We start from the raw sequence: 23,412 nt of genomic DNA, 5'->3' as shown, positions 1-23,412 counted from the left end.
TCTCAGCCGCCCGTAGACCACTATGGTTGAAACCTTGGAATGCGGACAACGCGTCCAAGTTTAATTTATGTGGGCTCCCCTTCGAGCCGGACAGGCTGTTCGGATCCGAGTTGGATAAAATTATGGAGGGACTCTCTGACAAAAAAGGGAAGAGTCTCCCCCAGCAGCCCTTTCGGGGATGCACCAGGCAGGATCGCGGGGGCCGTTCAGGGCAGCAGGTTAGGTGTAGAGATTGGGGGGGGCCATCTCGTAGACCCTCGAGACGCCCCCGCAAACCCACCAGGGAGGCGAAACCCTCCTGACTATGGGCCTCCCAGAGGCTCTTGGTTAAATCCTGCTGCCCCTGCCGTCACTCCTCTAGATTTTCCCGTACCCCTCCCCCAGATTCCCATGGGGGGCCGTCTCTCCCACTTCAAACATCTTTGGGCCCAGCAGATTTTAGACCCCTGGGTTCAGGGTATAGTTTCTGCCGGTTACCAGGTAGATCTCATCTCTCTCCCCCCAGAAAGATTCACCGCCACGCGAAGTTTCGGGTCGGCCAAACAGAAGATCCTAGAGTCCTACATACAGGATTATATCTCCAATGGAGCTCTGGAGGAGGTACCGGAAAGGGAGAGAGGCCTAGGGATTTATTCTCCAGTATTCCTGGTTCCCAAGAAGACGGGAGATCTCCGGATGATTATCGACTTGAGATTCCTCAATCGATTTGTAAGGAAAACCAGGTTTCGGATGGAAACCATAAGGTCAGTCAGCCACATCCTCAACCCGGGGGACGTCATGGCTACTCTGGACCTCAAGGATGCTTACCTCCACATCCCGATCCATCCCGCCTCTCGGAAGTTTCTCAGGATCGCGGTCCAGATTTCAGGGGTTTGCAGGCATTTTCAGTTTGCCGCTCTTCCCTTCGGAATCTCTTCTGCCCCTCTTATCTTCACCAAGGTGGTGGTGTCGGTGGTGGCAGCTTTGAGACTTCAAGGACTGACTATTGTTCCTTATCTGGATGATTAGCTTTTTATAGCCTCTTCAGTTCCGATCCTTACCCACCATCTTCAGATCGCAATCTCCTTTCTCCTCCGCCTGGGCTGGATTATCAACTGGCAGAAGTCGAATGTGAGCCCATCGACTTCAATCCATTATTTAGGATTCGTGGTCGACTCTGTGGAGATGTCTCTCCAGTTGACTCTAGAAAGGAGAGCGCGGATTCAGGACCTGGCAAGGGTCCTTTACGTCCCTCGTCGAGTCTCCATCCGAACTCTCATGAAGATGCTGGGGCTCATGTCAGCGGCTGCGGACGCAGTCCCCTGGGCGCTATGGCACCTCCGTCCTCTTCAGTCGGAGGTCTTAGATTTATGGAACGGCAGCCCTGCGGGGCTAGATTCCCTGTGCTCCCTGTCCAGTCAAACCCGGAATTCCCTCAGATGGTGGTTCCATCTGCCAGCAGGGAAGTCTATGACCCAACCAGTTTGGCTCATATTGACTACAGACGCGTCCCTTGTAGGCTGGGGCGCTCACCTGGACGGATCCCCAGTGCAGGGATCTTGGTCTCCTCTGGAGCGGCGTCTCTCCTCCAATCTTCGCGAGATGCGAGCTATCCGGCTAGCCCTCCTTCACTTCGCCCCTCAGATCCGGGGCAAAGCAGTGAAAGTCCAGTCAGACAATATGACTGCGGTTCTCTAGATAAACAAGCAGGGAGGCACAAGATCATTGCCCCTTCTGTCAGAGATCGGGGTAATTCTTCGGTGGGCAGAGACGAACCTTTCCCATCTATCTGCCACTCATATTCGAGGCTCCCTCAATATGATCGCGGACCGCTTAAGTCGAGGATTACCGACCATGGAGTGGTCTCTGCATCCGGAGATCTCAGGCAGTTAGTTCACAGATGGGGTATGCCAGAGGTGGATCTCATGGCGACCAGGTTCAACGCCAAGGTGTCGAGGTTCTGTTCCCTCTACAGGGAAGACAACCCCCTGGCGATAGATGCTCTGTCGATACCGTGGAGGTTCAGGCTGGCTTACATCTTCCCTCCGTTTTCCATGATACCGAGGGTATTGACGAAAATCCATCAGGATCAGGCCTCGGTAATAGCCATCATACCGTTCTGGCCCAGGAGATCCTGGTTTACCCAGCTCATTCAGATGAGTCGGGGACAATACTGGAGGCTCCTCCCGGAGCAGACCCTGGTGTCGTGGGACACTCACCTCTGCCCAGATCTGCACAGGTTCAACCTGACAGCCTGGAGGTTGATCAGTCCCTTCCCAACATAGAAGGGCTTTCCGAGTCGGTCCTGAGAACTTTGTCGCATTCCAGAGCAGAGTCTACAAAGAAGGCCTACTCCAGAATCATGAGAATCTTCGTGTCATGGTGTGATTCCAAACAGGTGGCGTCCGCCCCTTTCTGCGATATTACAATTCCTTCAGGATGGACTAGATAAAGGTCTCTCTCCAGCTACCTTGAGAGTACAGATATGTGCCATCTCGGCCTGTCTTAACAGGCCGCATTCTCGGGACCCACTCATCAAACGCTTCCTGAAGGGAGCTGAAAGACTAAAGCCTACTATACCTGAAACCTATTCCCCAGTGGGATCTTATAGTAGTGCTCAGGGGGTTAGCATCTCCCCCCTTTGAGCCATTGGAGGAGGTAGAATTAAGATTTTTGACCTTAAAGGTGGTTTTTCTTCTGGCTGTAGCTTCAGCCAAGAGAATCTCTGAACTACAGGCTTTTTCTGCAATTCACCCTTACATCATCTTCTTGCAGGACAGAGTACTCCTGAAGTTTTTACCCTACTTCAGGCTTAAGGTTCCAACCTTCCAAAATATTAACCAGGTAATCTCTTTACCAGTTTTGTTTTCAGCCTCCTCCTCTGATACTCCAGCCAGACACCCGCTGGATATTTGGAGGTGCCTCCAGGTCTATGTGGATAGATCCAGAGAGTTCAGGATAGATGAGAATCTCCTCATCCTGTTTGCCGGTAAGTCTAAAGGCCGTAAAGCGTCTAAAGCTACCATTAGTCGCTGGATCAAGGAAGCCATTAGGGAGGCTTTCGTCTCCCAATCTCTAGATCCTCCGGAGTTTGTGAGGGCCCATTCTACTAGGGCTGTCTCCACCTCTGTTGCGGAGAGAGAAGTCTTCTCCCCTTAGAGTTGATCTGTAAGGCGGCTTCCTGGAGCTCTGAGTCAACCTTCATCTCCCATTATAGGATAGATGCTAGGGTGGCAGAGTTTTCGGCTTTTGGGCAGACAGTTCTTAGTTCTGCCAGGCATGAGGACCCTCCCTAGGGGATTCTTCTTGCTATCTCCCATCTGTGCTGCTGGTAGGACGTAAGGGAATCGTTAATTTCTAACGATAATTTGTTTTCCCTTAGTCCTAACAGCAGCACACAAATTTCCCACCCTAGGTACATTATGCTTGTTAAAGACACGGTGGGCTGGGGGGCGATCTCCTCCCTTTCAGGGAGCTAAAGATCGCTTATTGGTTCTTGGGCTCATAAAAAATTCCGCCGGTCCTACCAGTCCACAGGGGGCAGTTAACCCCCATCTGTGCTGCTGTTAGGACTAAGGGAAAACAAATTATCGCTAGAAATTAACGATTTTTTTAAAGTTTATTTTTTCAGTATTAAATCTAAGCATATGTGGTATACATTGTAATCACACTGACCCAGAGAATGAAAGTAACAAGTCAGTTTTACCGCACAGAAAATGCTGTGAAAACAAAACTCATAAAACTGTAGCAGAACTTTTTTTTTTTTTTATAATTCTACGCCATTTAATTTTTTTTTTCCATTTCCCAATACATTGTATGTAATCGTAAATGGTGCCATTAAAAAGTACAACTTAACCCGCAAAAAACAAGCCGTCATACAGCTATGTGAATGGAAAAATAAAAGTAATGGCCCTGGGACGGCTGGGAGCAAAAAAATTGTATACATGGTGTGAAGAGGCCTAGGAGTATGGCAAAACTACAACTCTCAGCAGATCCTGAAGGTCTGCATCTGACAGGGCATGCTGGGAGTTGTAATTTTCGGAGAGGGGAACAGTAAAAACATGAGCATTTTTTTCATCAATAAATGCCTCCCTACTTTAGGGACTTGGGGCCTGGCTGGACACACAGCCTCCTGATTCTCCTGTCATCACATTCTCTCACGCTGCGCTCAGCCTGCTCATCGCTATCTTTAGACTGCCCAACCCCTGTAACCCAGCACTGATCGGGGAATTGATGTATACCAGATCAGAGCTCTGGCACCGCACAGAGCCCCTGGTCCAATAAAACGTCCTGCCGCACACAGCAAACACTGGCAAACGTTTACTAATGCGTCTGCACCAAACATCTGTGTAAAAAAAAGGGCACAACCCGGCTGCACATAGGGGCTGTACACCTTCTTCTGAAATGCTTGACCAGGGGGTGATGCCTGAGATGCGCCATTTGTGCCAACATTTCAGCACAATTCTGGGGCAACAATCTGTCTGGAAGTAAGCCAATAGCTGGTCCAGAGTACGAGAGAAGTGACTGCCACAGATGTATCGTCCAGCCTGAGTGCCTGAGATAGACAGCCTGGGCCTACACCTTCTATAGCACGAGTGCACAACCTGTCATGTAGATACTAATTTGCATAAACATGGGCAGATGGGAAAGACATGCAAATGACCAGAATCTGCCTTGTTTTAAGACTATGAAAACCAATAGATCGCGCTATTGAGTTATGAACAGCGCCCTCTATTGGTTTTACAGTCTTATGACAAGACAAATATTGTTGTCAAAAGACTATGAAACCAATAGAGGGCGCTGTTCTTAATGCAATAGCACCATCTATTGGTTTCATGAGTGCTACATGGTGTGTGGACTCTGTCGAGCAGTGTGCCCCACTTACTAGCGCCCAAACAAGATGAAAAGCGCTATTAGTTTCATAGTCTTATGACAAGAGGAATTGTCTTGTCATAAGACTATGAAACCAATAGATAGCGCTATTCATGAGTAGTGTAGATCACGAATATTCTAATCACAAATTTTTATCGCAAATTTTCCATGCAAAAGGCTACACTAATAATCTTGTCATAAGACTATAAAACCAATAGATGGCGCTGTTCTGACTCATGAACAAATCCATCTATTGGTTTCATAGTCTTATGACAAGAGTAATCGTCTTGTCATAAGACTATCAAACCAATAGAAGGCGCTGTTCATGAGTAGTGTAGAACGCAAATTTTCCATGCAAATGGTTTTTCAGCTGAAATACTAGGCAGATTCTGCTCATTTGCATGTCTTTCCCATATGCCCATGTTTATGCAAATGAGTTTTTACATGACAAAACTGTATAGAAAGGTTAATGAATATTATATTAGGACAATCAGAAAACATTTTGTCTTCTTAATGATATTGATCTAGCTGCGCAGGTCCACCTAAGCCATCCAACAGATCTGAAGTAACTTTGAGGCTTACTGACTCTCAGTCAGATGAGAGCTGGTTTGGAATGTCTCATAGTGCACAAGGCTGCCATTGTAAGGTATGCTGACTAAGCCTGTCATCTGTCTCATGAATAGACTGATGGCTTGCATATACCTGGCTTTTGGCATATAGCCTGTGTGGTTGTCTATTGTATGTAGTAGATAATAGGAGTCTAAGACGCATCCAGCTATTCTCTTAATATTGTTTCCAAACCAATTTCTAACCTTTTTTTGTGAACCAGACACCCTCTTCTCTGCTAAGCAGGGGGTGCCTGGGGTTCTCCCATTGACTTCCATTGTGCTCAGGTGCTTAGTAGAGCACACGAGCATACCGATGTGTTTGGCCAGAGCACACGAGCACTTTGGTGCTCGACAAAACACTAATGAAGACCCATTCATTTCAATGGGTCTGAAAATAATGCGGACAACACCGTGTGCTGTCCACATCGGTATGTCCGTTCTGTAGCCCCTCATAAAATATACAGCATGTTATATACTTGTCCGTTTTGCAGACAAGGATAGGCATTGTTACAAGGGATCCGCAAAAAACGGATGCAATACAGATGCCAAATGGAGGTCATCCATATTTTTTGCGGATCAGTGTTTCGCGGACCCCAAAACACATACGGTCGTGTGAATGTAGCCACATGACTATGTGTTGGCCGGGCCCATGCTGCAAACCACAAATTGCAATGCACGGGCACCGACCGTTGGGCAGCTGCATTAGGATCGCGGACCCATTCAGTTAAATGGGGTCCGTGATCCGCATCCAATGGTCCGCACCGCAAAAAAGTAGTGCATGCACTACTTTTGTTGCGGTGCGGAGGCATGGCCAGAAACACCAAGGAAGCACTCGTAGAGGTTCTGTGGGGTTCCGATCCGTGCTTCCGCACCGTATCTCTGGGTTTGCCGACCCATTCAAGTGAATAGGTCCGCATTCATGATGCAGGGTGCATATGTCAGGTGCAATAAGGCCACGGCGGGGCAACGACCGTGTGCATGAGCTCTTATTCTGTGATTGAAACGTATTTTTTTCATAATTCTTTACTTTATTAATCAAGTTGATCCAGTTATTAACACAAGGTGCAGCTCTAGCCGTCCACGGGCCATGGAAAGTACTTTAGAAATACATTTAACCTTGCTAGTTGAACAAGTAAGACTCGTTAGATCACTAAAGGCTATGGACACCTTTGTGCACTAAAAATCAGTAGCCCCATATCTTACTGTAATGCAGCACATAATAAAATTGCACTTGTTTGTTTACTGGTATCAGCTTTGCTTCACTTGCTCTCAGAAATGCTCTTCTATGAGTTTTGCTCACTGCTGTCATCTCCTGTGAGAATCTGTGGGCGTTCCTTTGGATTTCACGTGCACCAGCAAAGCTCTTCTGCCCGGCTCCCACATCCTGTTACATAGCTCAGCCCCACCACCATATCCTGTTACATAGCTCAGCCCTGCCCCCACATCCTGTTACATAGCTTAGCCCCACCTCCCATCATCTATTTATCCCCAGGACTGTGACTTTGACAAGGGGACATCCTCTGCGTCTGGAGGAAAGAAGGTTTGTACACAAACATAGAAGAGGAATCTTTACGGTAAGGGCAGTGAGACTATGGAACTCTCTGCCTGAGGAGTTGGTGATGGTGAGTTCACTAAAAGAGTTCAGGAGGGGCCGGGATGTATTTCTGGAGTGTAATAATATTACAGGCTATAGCTACTAGAGATGGGTTGTTTATCCACAGAGTTATTCTGATTGCCTGATTTGGAAGGAATTTTTTTACCCTTAAGTGGGGAAAATTGGCTTCTACCTTATAGTTTTTTTTGCCTTCCTCCGGATAAACTTGCAGGATAACAGGCCGAACTGGATGGACAAATGTCTTTTTTTGGCCTTATATACTATTTACTAATATTGTCAACAAGAATAAACGTGTGGCTGACAGGAAACGTATGAATGGTCCGGACCTAAGTGTGGGTGATTCAGTTTGGCTGTCCACAAGAAACATTAAGTTGAAGGCACCGCCTTGGAAGTTGGGTTCAAGGTTTATCGGTCCATATAAGATCACGGCCATTATTAATCCTGTAGCTTTTTTGTCTTGAACTTCCTCAGGCCCTGAAAATTCATAATGTGTTCCCTAAATCTTTGTTGAAGAGATATGTTGAACCTTTAAAGCCGTCTTCTTTGCCAGCCGCTCCTGTCATGGTGGATGGTAGTTTGGAATTCCAAATCTCAAAAATAATTGACTCTCGAGTTCTCCGTAGATGACTTCAGTATCTTGTCCATTTGAAGGGTTATGGACCAGAAAAGAAGGGGATGTACTGTCATAAACGTTCCCGTGACAAGTGCCAGGAGATCAGGAAGACTGGCAACATGTGGTGTGATCTGAAAAGTTCCTTGTGGATCAATTTATGTCTGTGTTATTTTGGTAATGGCCACACCCTTTGCTTCAGGTGTGCTTGTGTGGTCATTTAGCCTTTCCTATTTATTCCTGCTTCTCCCTCTTGGGGGTGCGGTTTATAGCTTCAGTTTCTGGACTCTGGGCTAGCTGGATGTTGGATCTCAGGGTTCCTTTGCTCCATTTGAAGTGTCATCTTCCCCTTTTGTATTTTGTTTGTTGTATTTCCCTGTCTTTTGTATCTAGGTCTGAGGGAGACTCCTGTTCATCCTTCTGGTGAAGGAACAGGTCATCTCAAGTCCTGGCACTATTACCAGGGTCCTACAGGGTGAGTTAGAGCCCTAGGTTACGGTGTATGAACTTTCCTACCATCGAGGTCTGTTCATACTGATAGATAGTCAGGACTTGCACTAGGGATGCTATAGGAGGTGACCTGCTCCTTTGCCCTTATTTCCAGGCCTAGATCCTGCCCCTCTTCCCTCCTGTGCTCGGTGTGGAGTTTCCCACCCACACCGCACCGTGACAGGGGAATAGAAAATCAATGCACATCAATAAATAAATAGCTGGACCATGGACCTGTGGAGGATCACGTGCTGCATCTCAGGACCAGGTGTCTGTGCTGTAGAAGGTGAACGGCTATTGCTGAGTGTCTGATATCTGGTTCCTGTAGTTCGCCCCATTTCTGTGCTCTCCCTGTGTCTAGCTTTATGACTCTTCCATACACATACACACTTTGCTCAAATAAGAGTGTGTGTGTTCAGAACAGGGAGAGAAGAGAAAGCATTCTACAAGATCATTCTGTCCTCTCCAGACACGTCTGCCCCCTCCGGACCCCTCTATACCATTTGGAACCCTCTATCTGCTCTAGGCTCCTTTGTTCCCCTCCAGACTTCTCTGCCCCCTACAGACCTATCTATCTCCTCCAGACTCCTCTGTTGCCCTCCAGGCTCCTCTGTTCCACCCCCCCCCCAGACTTCTCTGACCCCCTGGACCCCTCTATACCCTCTTTTATGCCGTTGGCCCTCTGATCTTCTACTTTTATTCGCTGTACTGCGATCTGTACTCTACTGCAAAGAAACCATAAGGTTTGCGCCTCATGGAGTAGGCTTTGTTTTCGTTTTTTACTCCCTTACTACACAGAGCTATAACTTTTTTATTTTTCCGTTCACATAGCCATATGAGGGCTTGTTTTTTTGTGGAACAAGTTGTAGTTTCTAATGCCACCATTTAATATTACATAGGATGTAGGGGGAAGTGGGAAAAAAAAATCCAAATGTAATTGGAAAAGAAAATTCCGACACAGTTTTAAGTTGTTTTTTTAGGGCATTCACTATGTGGAAAAATTGACTTGTGCTCTTCATTCTATAGGTCAGAACAAATGACGATACCACATATGTATAGTTTTTCTTGAATTTTAATATAAAAACAAAAATCTAAATGTTTCAAAAATAATTGTTTTTTTTTTTGCCATATTCTGACCCCCAAAACATTTTTTATAGTCAAGTTTACTAAGATGTGTGGGGTCTCATTTTTTACGTGAATAAAGTGATAAAATACAGCAAATTGGCCATTTTTTTCCTTTGCTCCATTCACCATTTGCAAAAACTTTTTTGTATTTTAATAGTTTGGGTGTTTATCGCATGTGGTGAATCCCATGATGTTATTTTTTAACATTATTTTATGGAACGGGAGCACGCTTCCAGGTTCTAGCACTCTCAGATGCCATGCTCACATTTGACCACGGCATATGAAGGTCCGCGATCGTCAATTAGCTGCAGGTGCCATCTTTAAATATGGGGGTAAGTACAGACACCAGTGGCTTAGGGTAAGTACAGAGATTAAGTCAGGCAGTAAAGGGTTAAATCCAGAACTCAGGCAAAAGTTGGAACACAAAATTTGCAAACAAGCAAACAGCACACCTTTGTAGGAAACTAGCATCGTTTTTTTTAACATATAACAGAGAATATATTTATCTTTTTCTACTTATATACTCCACTAAAGGCTTTTCAACATATAACTGCATCGCTGAACGGCGAATATATATTTTTTTCCTCTTATATATGACACTAAGGCCTTTTCAACATATAACTGAAGCTCTGAATGGCGAATATATTTTTCTTTTTCTACTTATATACGCCACTAAAGGCATTTCAATATATAACTGCAGCGCTGAACGGTGAATATATTTTTCTTTCTCCACTTATATATGCCACTAAGGGCTTTTCAACATATAACTGCCGCGCTAAACAGCGAATATATTTTTCTTTTTCATCTTATATACGCCACTAAAGGCCTTTCAACATATACAGTGAGGAACAGAAATATTTGAACACCCTGGGATTTTGCAAGTTCCCCAACTTAGAAATCATGGAGGGGTCTGAAATTCACATTGTAGGTGCATTCCCACTCTGACAGAATAAAAAAATAATAATCAGGAAATCACATTGTATGATTTTTTAAGAATTTCTTTTTCTTGCACTGCTGAACATAAGTATTTGAACACTGAGAAAATTAGTGTTAATATTTGGTACAGAAGCCTTTGTTTGCAATTACAGAGGTCACACGTTTCCTGTAGTTCTTGACCAGGTTTGCACACACTGCAACAGGGATTTTGGCCCACTCCTCCACACAGATCTCCTCTAGATCTGTCAGGTTTCGGGGCTGTCGCTGAGCAACAAGGAGTTTTAGCTCCCTCCAAATATGTTCTTTTAGATTTAGGTCTGGAGACTGGCTAGGCCACTCCAGAACCTTGATATGCTTCTTACAGAGCCACTCCTTGGTTATCCTGGCTGTGTGCTTCGGGTCGTTGTCATGTTGGAAGACCCAGCCACGACCCATCTTCAATGCTCTGACTGAGGGAAGGAGGTTGTTGCTCAAAATCTCACAATAAATGGCCCCATTCATCCTCTTCTTAATACAGTGCAGTTCTCTTGTCCCCTTCGCAGAAAAGCACCCCCAAAGCATGATGTTACCACCCCCATGCTTCTTAGTAGGGATGGTGTTCTTGGGATGCAACTCATCCTTCTTTTTCCTCCAAACACAACGAGTGAAGTTTTGACCAAAAAGTTCTACTTTGGTCTCATCTGACCACATGACTTTCTCCCATGCGTCCTCTGGATCATCCAGATTGGCATTGGCAAACTTAAGACGGGCCTGGACATGTGATGACTTGAGCAGGGGAACCTTCTGTGCAATGCACGATTTGAAACCATGATGGTGTAGTGTTCTACCGACTTTGACCTTTGAAACTGTGGTCTCAGCTCTCTTCATGTCATTGACCAGCTCCCCCCTTGTAGTTCTGAGGTGTGGTAAGATCTTGCATGGAGCCCCAGTCCAAGGGAGACTGACAGTCAGCTTTAGCCTCTTCCATTTTCTAACAATTGCTCCAACAGTTGATCTATTTTCACCAAGCTGCTTGGCAATTGCCCCGTAGCCCTTTCCAGCCTTGTGGAGGTCTACAATTTTGTCTCTGGAGTCTCTTGACAGCTCTTTGGTCTTGCCCATGGTAGTAGTTGGCGTCTGACTGACTGTGGGGTGGACAGGTGTCTTTAAAGAGCTCAGACAGGTGCTACTAAGTTAGATTAATGAGTGTAGTAGAGGTGGACTTTTTAAAGGCACAGTAACAGGTCTTTGAGAGCCAGAATTCTTGCTGTTTCTCAGATGTTCAAATACTTATGTTCAGCAGTGCAAGAGAAATAAATTCTTAAAAAATCATACAATGTGATTTCCTGATTTTTTATTCTGTCACTCAGAGTGGGAATGCACCTACAATGTGAATTTCAGACCCCTCCGTGATTTCTAAGTGGGAGAACTTGCAAAATCGCAGGGTGTTCAAATACTTCTGTTCCTCATGGTTGCCCTACAATACAAACTGATTGCTAGTTTAACGTCCTATAACAGTCGTTTATTATTATCATTGCTTATGGAATATATTGAAAAAGATGTGATATCATCTCTCTCGCTTGTTTTTGTTTCTGTTCTGTTATAAAACTAATGCTGTAACATGAGCATGTATATGTCAGATTCTATGCCGCCTTGTGCTTGAGCACGCCTTGAAGTAACTTCATTTGTATATGAAGATGACATTTATGTTTTCAAAATAAAATATTTTAAAAACTAAACTAACAATAACACATCCTACATCTGAGTTCATAAATATTCTTCTGAAATACTTTGTTCTTTACATAGTTGAATGTGTTGACAACAAAATCACACAAAAATGAAAAAATGGAAATCAAATTTTTCAACCCATGGAGGTCTGGATTTGGAGTCACACTCAAAGTTAAAGTGGAAAAACACACTACAGGCTGATCCAACTTTGATGTAATGTCCTTAAAACAAGTCAAAATGAGGCTCAGTAGTGTGTGTGGCCTCCACGTGCCTGTATGACCTCCCTACAACGCCTGTGCATGCTCCTGATGAGGTGGCGGACGGTCTCCTGAGGGATCTCCTCCCAGACCTGGACTAAAGCATCTGCCAACTCCTGGACAGTCTGTGATGCAACGTGACGTTGGTGGATAGAGCGAGACATGATGTCCCAGATGTGCTCAATTGGATTCAGGTCTGGGGAATGGGCGGGCCAGTCCATAGCATCAATGCCTTCGTCTTGCAGGAACTGCTGACACACTCCAGCCACATGAGGTCTAGCATTGTCTTGCATTAGGAGGAACCCAGGGCCAACCGCACCAGCATATGGTCTCACAAGGGGTCTGAGGATCTCATCTCGGTACCTAATGGCAGTCAGGCTACCTCTGGCGAGCACATGGAGGGCTGTGCGGCCCTCCAAAGAAATGCCACCCCACACCATTACTGACCCAATGCCAAACCGGTCATGCTGGAGGATGTTGCAGGCAGCAGAATGTTCTCCACGGCGTCTCAAGACTCTGTCACGTCTGTCACATGTGCTCAGTGTGAACCTGCTTTCATCTGTGAAGAGCACAGGGCGCCAGTGGCGAATTTGCCAATCTTGGTGTTCTCTGGCAAATGCCAAACGTCCTGCACGGTGTTGGGCTGTAAGCACAACCCCCACCTGTGGACGTCGGGCCCTCATATCACCCTCATGGAGTCTGTTTCTGACCGTTTGAGCAGACACATGCACATTTGTGGCCTGCTGGAGGTCATTTTGCAGGGCTCTGGCAGTGCTCCTCCTGTTCCTCCTTGCACAAAGGCGGAGGTAGCGGTCCTGCTGCTGGGTTGTTGCCCTCCTACGGCCTCCTCCACGTCTCCTGATGTACTGGCCTGTCTCCTGGTAGCGCCTCCATGCTCTGGACACTACGCTGACAGACACAGCAAACCTTCTTGCCACAGCTCGCATTGATGTGCCATCCTGGATAAGCTGCACTACCTGAGCCACTTGTGTGGGTTGTAGACTCCGTCTCATGCTACCACTAGAGTCAAAGCACCGCCAGCATTCAAAAGTGACCAAAACATCAGCCAGGGAGCATAGGAACTGAGAAGTGGCCTGTGGTTACCACCTGCAGAACCACTCCTTTATTGGGGGTGTCTTGCTAATTGCTTATATTTTCCACCTATTGTCTATCCCATTTTCACAACAGCATGTGAAATTGATTGTCACTCAGTGTTGCTTCCTAAGTGGACAGTTTGATTTCACAGAAGTGTGATTGGCTTGGAGTTACATTGTGTTGTTTAAGTGTTCCCTTTATTTTTTTGAGCAGTGTATTTTCTTTTTCCACTTATACACGCCACTAAAGGCTTTTCGACATATAACTGCAGCGCTGAATGGCAAATATATTTTTCTTTTGCTGCGAATACACGGCAAAAAGGGATTTACAACATATAACTGCACCGCACAAGGGCAAATAAGACGTACTGTAGAAATAATTCCTTGTAATAAACTCTGTTAATGGCTGTATCAAATAGCACTTGCACCCCAAAAACAAAAACGGTTTGCTGGAATTACAGAGCTGTATAATGGCTGTTTGGATCCCCAGTCAGTGCAGCAAGGTGTAATAGGATTGTTCCTATTACCTAGGCTGTAACCTCACCTACTGAACCCTGTTCTACATAACAGTTGTGAAATGGTTCCTCCCTATCTTTTCCCTACACCTTGTTTAATCTTTCCCTGTACTTTTGAATCGCTGTTTTTAGCACAATAAGGTTTTCCCTAGAATTGTCCCTAGCGCCTGCTGACATCTCTCCCTGCACTAAGTACACTGGAGAATGGCTGAATCCAAGATGGCTGAGGCTATTTATAGGGCTATGACATCACAGTGCTGGCAGGCTGCTGATTGGCTGCATGCATGGCATTGTGGGTGATCCCGCCTTCCTAGAGTGCATTGTCCCATGTCATCACACGTGCAGCAGCCATTTTAAAATGCAATTCGTTACCACGAAGCACAAGGAAATTCAGATTCGGTGCGAGTCAAATAAAGCCTGAAATTTGGATCAAATTAATGTCACGGCTGCGGATGGGGAAAACCCTCAGCCGTGCGATGCCAGAAGATGGAAGGTCACTACTTGGCCAGTACCACAGAATTAGGGAGCAGGTCACCTTCTAGAGCTTCCCTAATCTGACCCTGACTCCTAGCTGCATGAGCCGCCCTTGAAGGAAGGAGGGCTAATGCTCAGGAACCTCGGATCCCTACTGACCCTGCGCTGATCCCTGAGCTAGGAGCTGGGTAGACAGACCGTTCCTCCTGGACACGGAGAAACAGGAGTCTAAAGTGGCCAAGCTACAAGGGGAACAGAAACAACTTATGGCAATGGCAGGTTAATGCAGCAAACACAACACTAACCTGCCACAGACAACAAAGCCTGGAACCCATGTGCAAGTGCTGCTGTCTAGAACACAAACGAAGACAGCACACACACCACACATCACACAGGAACCCAGGACCATAAGCTACAATAACAATGAGACCACACACACACCTTCATAACACCATGTAACATAATTTATGACCACAAGGGTGGCCCTCACTGACAGATGATAATAACCAGGAGGATGACTTCAGCTAACCATGTCTGAAGTACCCTCAGAGTCTGGCACCCAGCAGGAGCTAAATAGCCTTAAGTGGCCACACCCACACCAAGTGTTCACAAACTAAGAAGGGAGTTAACCCTTCCTACACCAGGCAAGGGAAAAAGCCACTTAAAGGGGAAGTGTCCAAATAAACATCACACTGCAGCTTTTACAGCAGGCAACAACATGCGTGGCAGCCATGTCCTGGGAGTCAGCCAGAAGGCCGAGACACTGCCACCACATGTACACAATACCAAACGTTGCCACGGGCAGCCACAGTGAAGGGAAGTGTCACAGTGCACACTTACATAAACCTCATGCACACCAGACATACAAAGTGCATACATACACACACACCAAACCAGGTGTAACCGCATGCACTTGACAGCAAGCTGCCCAGCAACAGCTCAGGCTGCTATACTGCCAAGTACCAAATCATGTTGCCAGCGGCAATCACAGGTGAGGCAACATACCAGCAGCCCTCACCATGTGGTTGACAATAACACCAAACCGCAGGCAACTGCATGCGGATCCTGAGCCACGACCATGACCAAGGTCGTGACAATTAAACTTCCTCAGCTTTGATTTGCTTATCTCTACTAATAATGGCTCTGAACTAGGTTGAGCAATGCACCTAGAGGGACATATAGTCATTGGGCTCTTGGAGTCGTTTGAGAAGTCTCTTTCCTCCAACCCCAAAGACTTTAATGCTATAGAAGATTGTGTCTGTCTCACCCCACAGACTTAATAAAACAGTCAGTGAAAGAGCAGACATTATAATCAAGGTGGCACCAAATCAGAAACCCTTCTTAAAGAAATGAGAAAGATCATGACATAGGGAGAAACCTGTCTGCTTTACTTGTTTGAAGCTCCTTCAACATTGTTTCTGACCGACAGTCAAGGTCTAGCCTTTCCAGGAGAATGGTCTCTGAATCCAGAGATCTTCAAACAAATTGCTCAGTGGAATCAGGTTCAGTGCCAAGATGGAAACGTTCCTTTTCCTTTTTTTAGGCGGACAATCCCTTGGCAGCAGATACCTTGTCCATTCCTTGGAGGTTCAGGCTGGCCTATAATTTTTCTCCAGTTTCCATGATAATTAGGGTATTGATGAAAATCAGGCTAGACCAGACAACAGTACAGCCATCATACTGTTTGGGCCAGAGAGGTCATGGTTCCCAACATGCTGGTGAGTCAATGGTGTTACTGAGACTTTCCCCAGTGTAGACCCTTGATATGTAGAGCATTCAACTATGCCAATATTTGTAAAGATTGAGCCTGATAGCCTGAAGGTTGCTAACCTCGATTTCTATCTAGAGGCCTCTCTGATGTTGTCATGAAGATCCTACCACACTTTGAGCCTCAATCTACCAAAAGATTTTTCCTAACTCATTCAGTTGAGTCAAGATTATAACTTAAAGGCTTCTCCCACTGCAGTTTGTGTGTGTCTAGGACACTGAACTCTGCCAAGACCAGAAGAGGTTCAGTTTGACAGCCTGAAGTTTGACCAACCTATTTAACTATCTTGAAGCCTTTTTTTATTAAATCATGAAGACCTTTGCCACACTGTTTTTTGCAACTCATAAAAAGTTCATTTTGATCCCAACTCATTCAAATGAGTCAAGGGTGTATCTAAAGACTCCCCCTAGTGCAAATTGTGTGTGTCTAGAGTACTGAACTCTGCCAGAACCTGTGGAGACTCAACCATACAGCCACAATATCAACCTAATGTTCTCTAAGACATAGTCTAGAAGACCTTGCCGTAGCTAGGTCTCCACTTAAGAGCTTACACAAGGATAAAGTGAATCTATTCAACTTCTATTCTATTAAGGGGTGGATAGTTCAAAACCACAGATTATCAGCCTCTTAGGCTTCCTGCAAGACAATTTTGGAAAAGGCCTTAGAATATCAACGTAAAAAGTCTAAATTTTGCCCATTCTCCAGGTTTATCCTTGTCACAATAGTCCTTGATGAAAAGATTCCTGAAAGGTTTGCTAAGGTGTAGCCTTCCATACTCAGAATCTGTGTCAAAATAGGACTTGACCTTAGTCCTAAAAGTTTTAAGATCATCTCCCTTTGAACCTCTGGAGGAGGGCCCACATAAATACCTAACCTAAAGAGGTTATTCCCATCTGGCCATGACATCTGCCATAAGAACAGGAAGATCCTAGTCTTGTCATCAGTGGATCTGTACTTCAGATTCCTTCTTACTCAAAAGGTTTGTTCTTTGGTAATTATAATCAGGTCTCCTCCTTCCAGTGTCTGTTATGAGCTTTACTGTAATGTTGAATATCATCTCCATTCCCTAGATCCTCCAAATGTCCTGAGATGTATTTAGCCTGGAGTAAAGAGATCAGGAAGGTTGAGAATGGTTTACTTAATTTCGGGAAGGAACAAAAAGCTCTCTCATGCACCATAGCTGCCAGGTGCCTGCTGTTTCATACAGCAGACACCAGCAGCTAATGTCCGTGACTAGCGATAACTATGGTCAAACATGAGGATCAGGGGAGCCGGATGCATTGTGCGGCAGCCTCAGTCCTCCGTATTGAACTGAAACTGCCGCATGTTAGCTCCTATGAAGCCCCTGCCTATGGCAGGGCTTCATAGGAATACATTGTAACCCTCATACACTCCAATGTTGGTGTATGAGAGAAGCAATCTGATTATTGCTTTTATAGTTCCCTATGGGAACTATAATATACTGTAAAAAAAAAAGTTTAGAAAAAATAAAAAAATCTAAATCACCCGCTTTCCCCAAAATGTAAATAAAAAAATGGAAACTATAAAAAAAATACACATCATGGGTATCGCCACATGTGAAAGCGCCCATACTTTTAAAATATTAAATATTTTTCAGATATGGCAAATGGCAAAACGAAAAAAAAAAAGGCAAAATGGTTGATTAGCCGTTTTTTGGTCTCTTCACATCCCACAAAAAATTTAATAAGGTAAAATTAAATTAAATTAAAAAAAAGTGAGCAAAAAAATAACCCAGAATGGTATGAATGAAAACTACAGATCATCCCTCAAAAAATGACAACTAAAACAGCTCCGTACACATAAAAATTATAGAGGTCACAATATGGCGATGAAAAGAAAAAAATATATTTTTTCAAAGTTTTTTTTTTTCAGTATTAAAATGCAAGATAAACTATACATATGTGGTATAGCCGTAATTGTACTGACCTGGAGAATGAAAGTAACAGGTCAGTTTTACCGTATAGGGAACACGGTAAAAACAAAACATAAAACTGCTGCGTAACTGCGTTATTTTTACAATTTAACCCACATGGAATTTTTTTACATCTCCCCCTACATTGTTTGCAATATTAAATGGTGGAGTTAGAAAATGCAACTTGTCCCACAAAAACAAGCGCTTATACGGCTATGTAAACGTAAAAATAAAAAAGTCCTGAAAAGGCAGGGAGTAAAAAATGAAAATGCGAAAAACACTCCGGGGCTGAAAGGGTTTACTGTAAGGATTAAAATATAAGTCATGAACAGAATATAAGTCTTCCTAAACAGGATTTATCAGATGTTTTATAGAAGCCGTTATGTGACATCAATTAAGCTTTTATATCCAAATATACAACCTGAAATGAAAACCATGTCTATGACTCAGTGATATATTGTTTCCTTATATTTTGGCCATATGGCTTCTCTCTTGTGTGACTTCACTAATGACCCCTAATTATGGCTTTAGAAACAAAAAAAAATTTCTCATTCTGAATGCAGCTTCTCTCATGTGTGATTCTTCTTATGTTTTAGAAGACTTGATTTATCTGAAAAAAGTTTCCCACATTCTAAACACAAATACGGCTTCTCTCCTGTGTGACATCTCTCATGTTTAACAAGATCTGATTTATCTGTAAAACATTTCCCACATTCTGAACATGAATATGGCTTCTCTCCTGTGTGGCGTCTTTTATGTTTAACAAGATCTGATTTATCTGTAAAACATTTCTCACATTCTGAACATGAATACGGCTTTTCCCCAGTGTGAATTCTCTCATGTTTAACAAGATTTGATTTCTCTGTAAAACATTTCCCACATTCTGAACATGAATACGGCTTTTCCCCAGTGTGAATTCTCTCATGTTTAACAAGATTTGATTTCTCTGTAAAACATTTCCCACATTCTGAACATATATGGGATTTCTCTCCTGTGTGACTTCTCTCATGTGTAACAAGATTGGATTTCTGTGTAAAACATTTCCCACATTCTGAACATGAATATAGCTTCTCTCCTGTGTGACATATCTGATGTTTAACAAGAATTGATTTCCATATGAAACATTTTCCACATTCTGAACATGAATACGGCTTTTCCCCAGTGTGAATTTTCTCATGTTTAACTAGATTTGATTTTTGAGCAAAACATTTCCTACATTCTGAACATGAATATGGCTTTTCCCCAGTGTGAATTTTCTCATGTTTAACAAGATGTGATTTGTCTCTAAAACATTTCCCACATTCTGAACATGTATATGCTTTCTCTCCTGTGTGACATCTCTGATGTGTAACAAGATGTGATTTCTGTGTAAAACATTTCCCACATTCTGAACATGAATATGGTTTCTCTCCTGTGTGATATCTCTCATGTGTAACAAGATTTGATTTCTGTGTGAAACATTTCCCACATTCTGAACATGAATACATTTTCTCTCCTTTGTGACGTCTTCGGTGTGTAGGAAGTCCTGAGCTGTTTGTGGATTCTTTATCACAATGAAACCTTTTAATCCTTTTCTGACTTGTACTTGTGGTAACAATCTGTGATCGGTCAGGAGAAGGTTCCTCATAATTAGGAGGATTATATGACAGATCTGTACTGTGAAGACCTGGATGTACATTAAGGGTAATGAGGTTTTCTCCTGAAGAGCGCTGCATGATATCTTCATCTAGTGGTAACATGACATTTTCACATTTCATACTGGGACTTTCTGTTAAGATAAAAGTGAAAATTTGTTTTAAAGTTGTTGTTTTTTGTAAACTCCAGAGTAGACAAACTTATAACATCCAATTAGGCTGAAAGTTGATCCAGCAGGAAGGAGAAGTGTTCATTCATTTGGAATCCATTCCTGACTTTGGCCAAAAAAAAAACCTGCACTTGTGATCCCAGCCTTACAAAGCTTCTATAACTTCCTGACAACGTCCAGGATTCTGGTTTACACCAGGTCATGACTTTTATTACATACAGTAAAACTAAAAAATTTTTAAAGCCCGACCATGTCTGGAAACGAGCCCTGCTCTCTGCCAACACATTTTGCCTTTCAACAGCAACTAGACATCATTTGAATAAAACAAGGAGCATCATAATTAGAGCTGGTGAAGGGGGGCCTAATGGTTTGTGGCTGGTGGAGGGAACATCATGGTTTGGATCTGGTGAAGGGGGACATAATTATTTGGGGCTCGTGTAGGGAACATCATGGTTTGGATCTGGTGAAGGAAGCCATCATGATTTGTAGCTGGTGGGGGACATCATGATTTGTAGCTGGTGAAGGGGACCATCATGATTTGTAGCTGGTGAAGGGGGGCATCATGATTTATAGCTGCTGTGGGGACATCATGGTTTGGAGCTGGTGAAGGGGGGCATCATGATTTATAGCTGCTGTGGGGACATCATGGTTTGGAGCTGCTTTGCTGCCTCATGATCTGGACACCCTGCAACCATTGGGTAAACAACTGGGCAGATTTACTAATCCTGTTTAAAATGTACAGAGTAAATCTAGAGATGCTCCACATTTATCACAGGAGCTTGGGCTGGAGGACAGATCTGCTGCACAGCTACACAAGTCTGTCTACCTCTATACCACTTAGTGATTGGCTTTTCTGTCACAATGGAGCATCGTAAGCCCCGCCCCTGCAGAACCTGCCTGTTGTTTCTATATGTGGAACCTTAAAATCCCCCCTTTTTGGACAGATTATAAGAGCAGCACAGATCAGTCACTGGTTATCTACCAGCAAGTTCACACAGAGCAGATCAGCTGCAGACATTTCTGTGACTGTCCCGCTACCCTGAATGTGGCTTGTAATAATCCATGCACCTGCTGCAGAAACACCCAATATATGGAAATGTCTACAATAAATGTGCCCTGTGTGAACACGCTCTAATGTGAATTTTTTCACATTTTATTGAGACACCAACGACTTAGGCTACTTTCACACTAGCATTTTGGCTTTCTGTTTGTGAGATCCATCATTGGCTCTCACAAATGGCCCAAAACGGATCGGTTTTGACCTAATGCATTCTGAATTGAAAAGGATCCACTATAAGAGGCTGGTGCTCCTCCATTACATGTCACTGCACACATGTGTACACACTGCACATGACGGGTCTTACCTTGTGATATAAGAGGCTGGTGCTCCTCCATTACACGTCACTGCACACACGTGTACACACTGCACATGACGGCTCTTACCTTGTGATATAAGAGGCTGGTGCTCCTCCATTACATGTCACTGCACACATGTGTATACACTGCACATGACGGCTCTTACCTTGTGATATAAGAGGCTGGTGCTCCTCCATTACATGTCACTGCACACACGTGTATACACTGCACATGACGGCTCTTACCTTGTGATATAAGAGGCTGGTGCTCCTCCATTACATGTCACTGCACACACGTGTATACACTGCACATGACGGGTCTTACCTTGTGATATAAGAGTCTGGTGCTCCTCCATTACAAGTCACTGCACACACGTGTATACACTGCACATGACGGCTCTTACCCTGTGATATAAGAGGCTGGTGCTCCTCCATTACATGTCACTGCACACACGTGTATACACTGCACATGACGGGTCTTACCTTGTGATATAAGAGGCTGGTGCTCCTCCATTACATATCACTGCACACACGTGTATACACTGCACATGACGGCTCTTACCCTGTGATATAAGAGGCTGGTGCTCCTCCATTACATGTCACTGCACACATGTGTACACACTGCACATGACGGCTCTTACCTTGTGATATAAGAGGCTGGTGCTCCTCCATTACATATCACTGCACACACGTGTATACACTGCACATGACGGCTCTTACCTTGTGATATAAGAGGCTGGTGCTCCTCCATTACATGTCACTGCACACACGTGTATACACTGCACATGACGGCTTTTACCTTGTGATATAAGAGGCTGGTGCTCCTCCATTACATGTCACTGCACACACGTGTATACACTGCACATGACGGCTCTTACCTTGTGATATAAGAGGCTGGTGCTCCTCCATTACATGTCACTGCACACACGTGTATACACTGCACATGACGGGTCTTACCTTGTGATATAAGAGGCTGGTGCTCCTCCATTACATGTCACTGCACACACGTGTATACACTGCACATGACGGCTCTTACCTTGTGATATAAGAGGCTGGTGCTCCTCCATTACATGTCACTGCACACACATGTATACACTGCACATGACGGCTCTTACCTTGTGATATAAGATGCTGGTGCTCCTCCATTACATGTCACTGCACACACGTGTATACACTGCACATGACGGGTCTTACCTTGTGATATAAGAGGCTGGTGCTCCTCCATCACATGTCACTGCACACACGTGTATAGACTGCACATGACGGGTCTTACCTTGTGATATAAGAGGCTGGTGCTCCTCCATCATGTCCTCCTTGTACAGGTCCTTGTGTCCTTCTATATACTCCCACTCCTCCATGGAGAAATAGACAGTGACGTCCTGACACCTTATAGGAACCTGACAACACAATGACACCATCATCACCCAGACCCCTCCAGTGCTGTTACTGGAGAATTTCCCAGCATTCCCAGCAGTGTCACCTCTCCAGTCAGCAGCTCCATCATCTTGTGGGTGAGTTCTAGGATCTTCTGCTCATGTATCAGGGGGTGAGGGGGAGGCTGTGTGATGGGGTGAGGGGTCCTGCTCCGCCCTCCTGACTCCTGGAGATGGATGATGGGAGTCACACAGTCCCCCGATGTCTTCTTCACTATTGTGTACTCCTGTGGATGGAGAGAGACACTTAGGGAATAAACCCTTCAGGGGCCATGTGCTCTCCTCCGGCCCTCTCCTCCTGGTACAACGTGCCTACTTACCTCCTCATGGCTCCTACAACATGACTATTGGTCACTGGTCACATGACACATCACTCACCATACTGGGGGCTCATCTTCAGGTTCTCATCACTTGGAAGGTCTGGAGGCCGTTCTATAGGACCCTGGACTCTTCCTATCACTTCCTATGATGGATTCTCCTTCCCGATGTCTGACTTGTTACAGAATACAATAAAGAGGAGAGAAATCTAGAAAAGTTTACCTCTCCGCTCAGCAGGGAGATGATCTCCAAGGTGAGGTTTAATATTCTTCTGCTGATCTCCTTCCTGTCCATCCTTGGTGGTCGTTCAGGAGAAGAGGAGAGAACTGGAGGAGCTGGAGGCTTCTAGTACTGCAGGCGCCTTTATGAGAAGAGGAGAGGAAATCATCCAGGGGACAAGACCAGATGTCACCTCCAGAACCGCACTTCTCAGGGCCCCCACCACATGGATTCCAGGGGCCCCAACATGGAGATCTCTGGTGGCTCCACAGGAGATAAATGTCTGATAGATGCAGGTCCC

The 23,412-nt window shown here is 44.7% G+C and overlaps 1 protein-coding gene across 1 annotated transcript in view; it reads right to left on the bottom strand.

The window, feature by feature from the left end:
• The window catches only part of LOC120992025 (zinc finger protein 850-like), a 205,453-nt gene extending 182,983 nt beyond the window's left edge, over positions 1-22,470 (bottom strand). The window contains exons 1-2 of the mRNA XM_040420788.1: positions 22,415-22,470; positions 18,572-19,750 (exon numbers count right to left, since the gene is read on the bottom strand). Coding sequence (XP_040276722.1) covers positions 18,572-19,750; positions 22,415-22,448 — 1,213 coding nt within the window. The 5' untranslated portion in view covers positions 22,449-22,470. The remainder of the gene's footprint in view (positions 1-18,571; positions 19,751-22,414) is intronic.
• Positions 22,471-23,412: the final 942 nt, after the last annotated feature.

Source organism: Bufo bufo, chromosome 2, assembly GCF_905171765.1.
Source record: "Bufo bufo chromosome 2, aBufBuf1.1, whole genome shotgun sequence".
Classification (NCBI taxonomy): Eukaryota; Metazoa; Chordata; class Amphibia; order Anura; family Bufonidae; genus Bufo; species Bufo bufo.
This window is presented reverse-complemented; position numbering and strand designations above follow the sequence as displayed.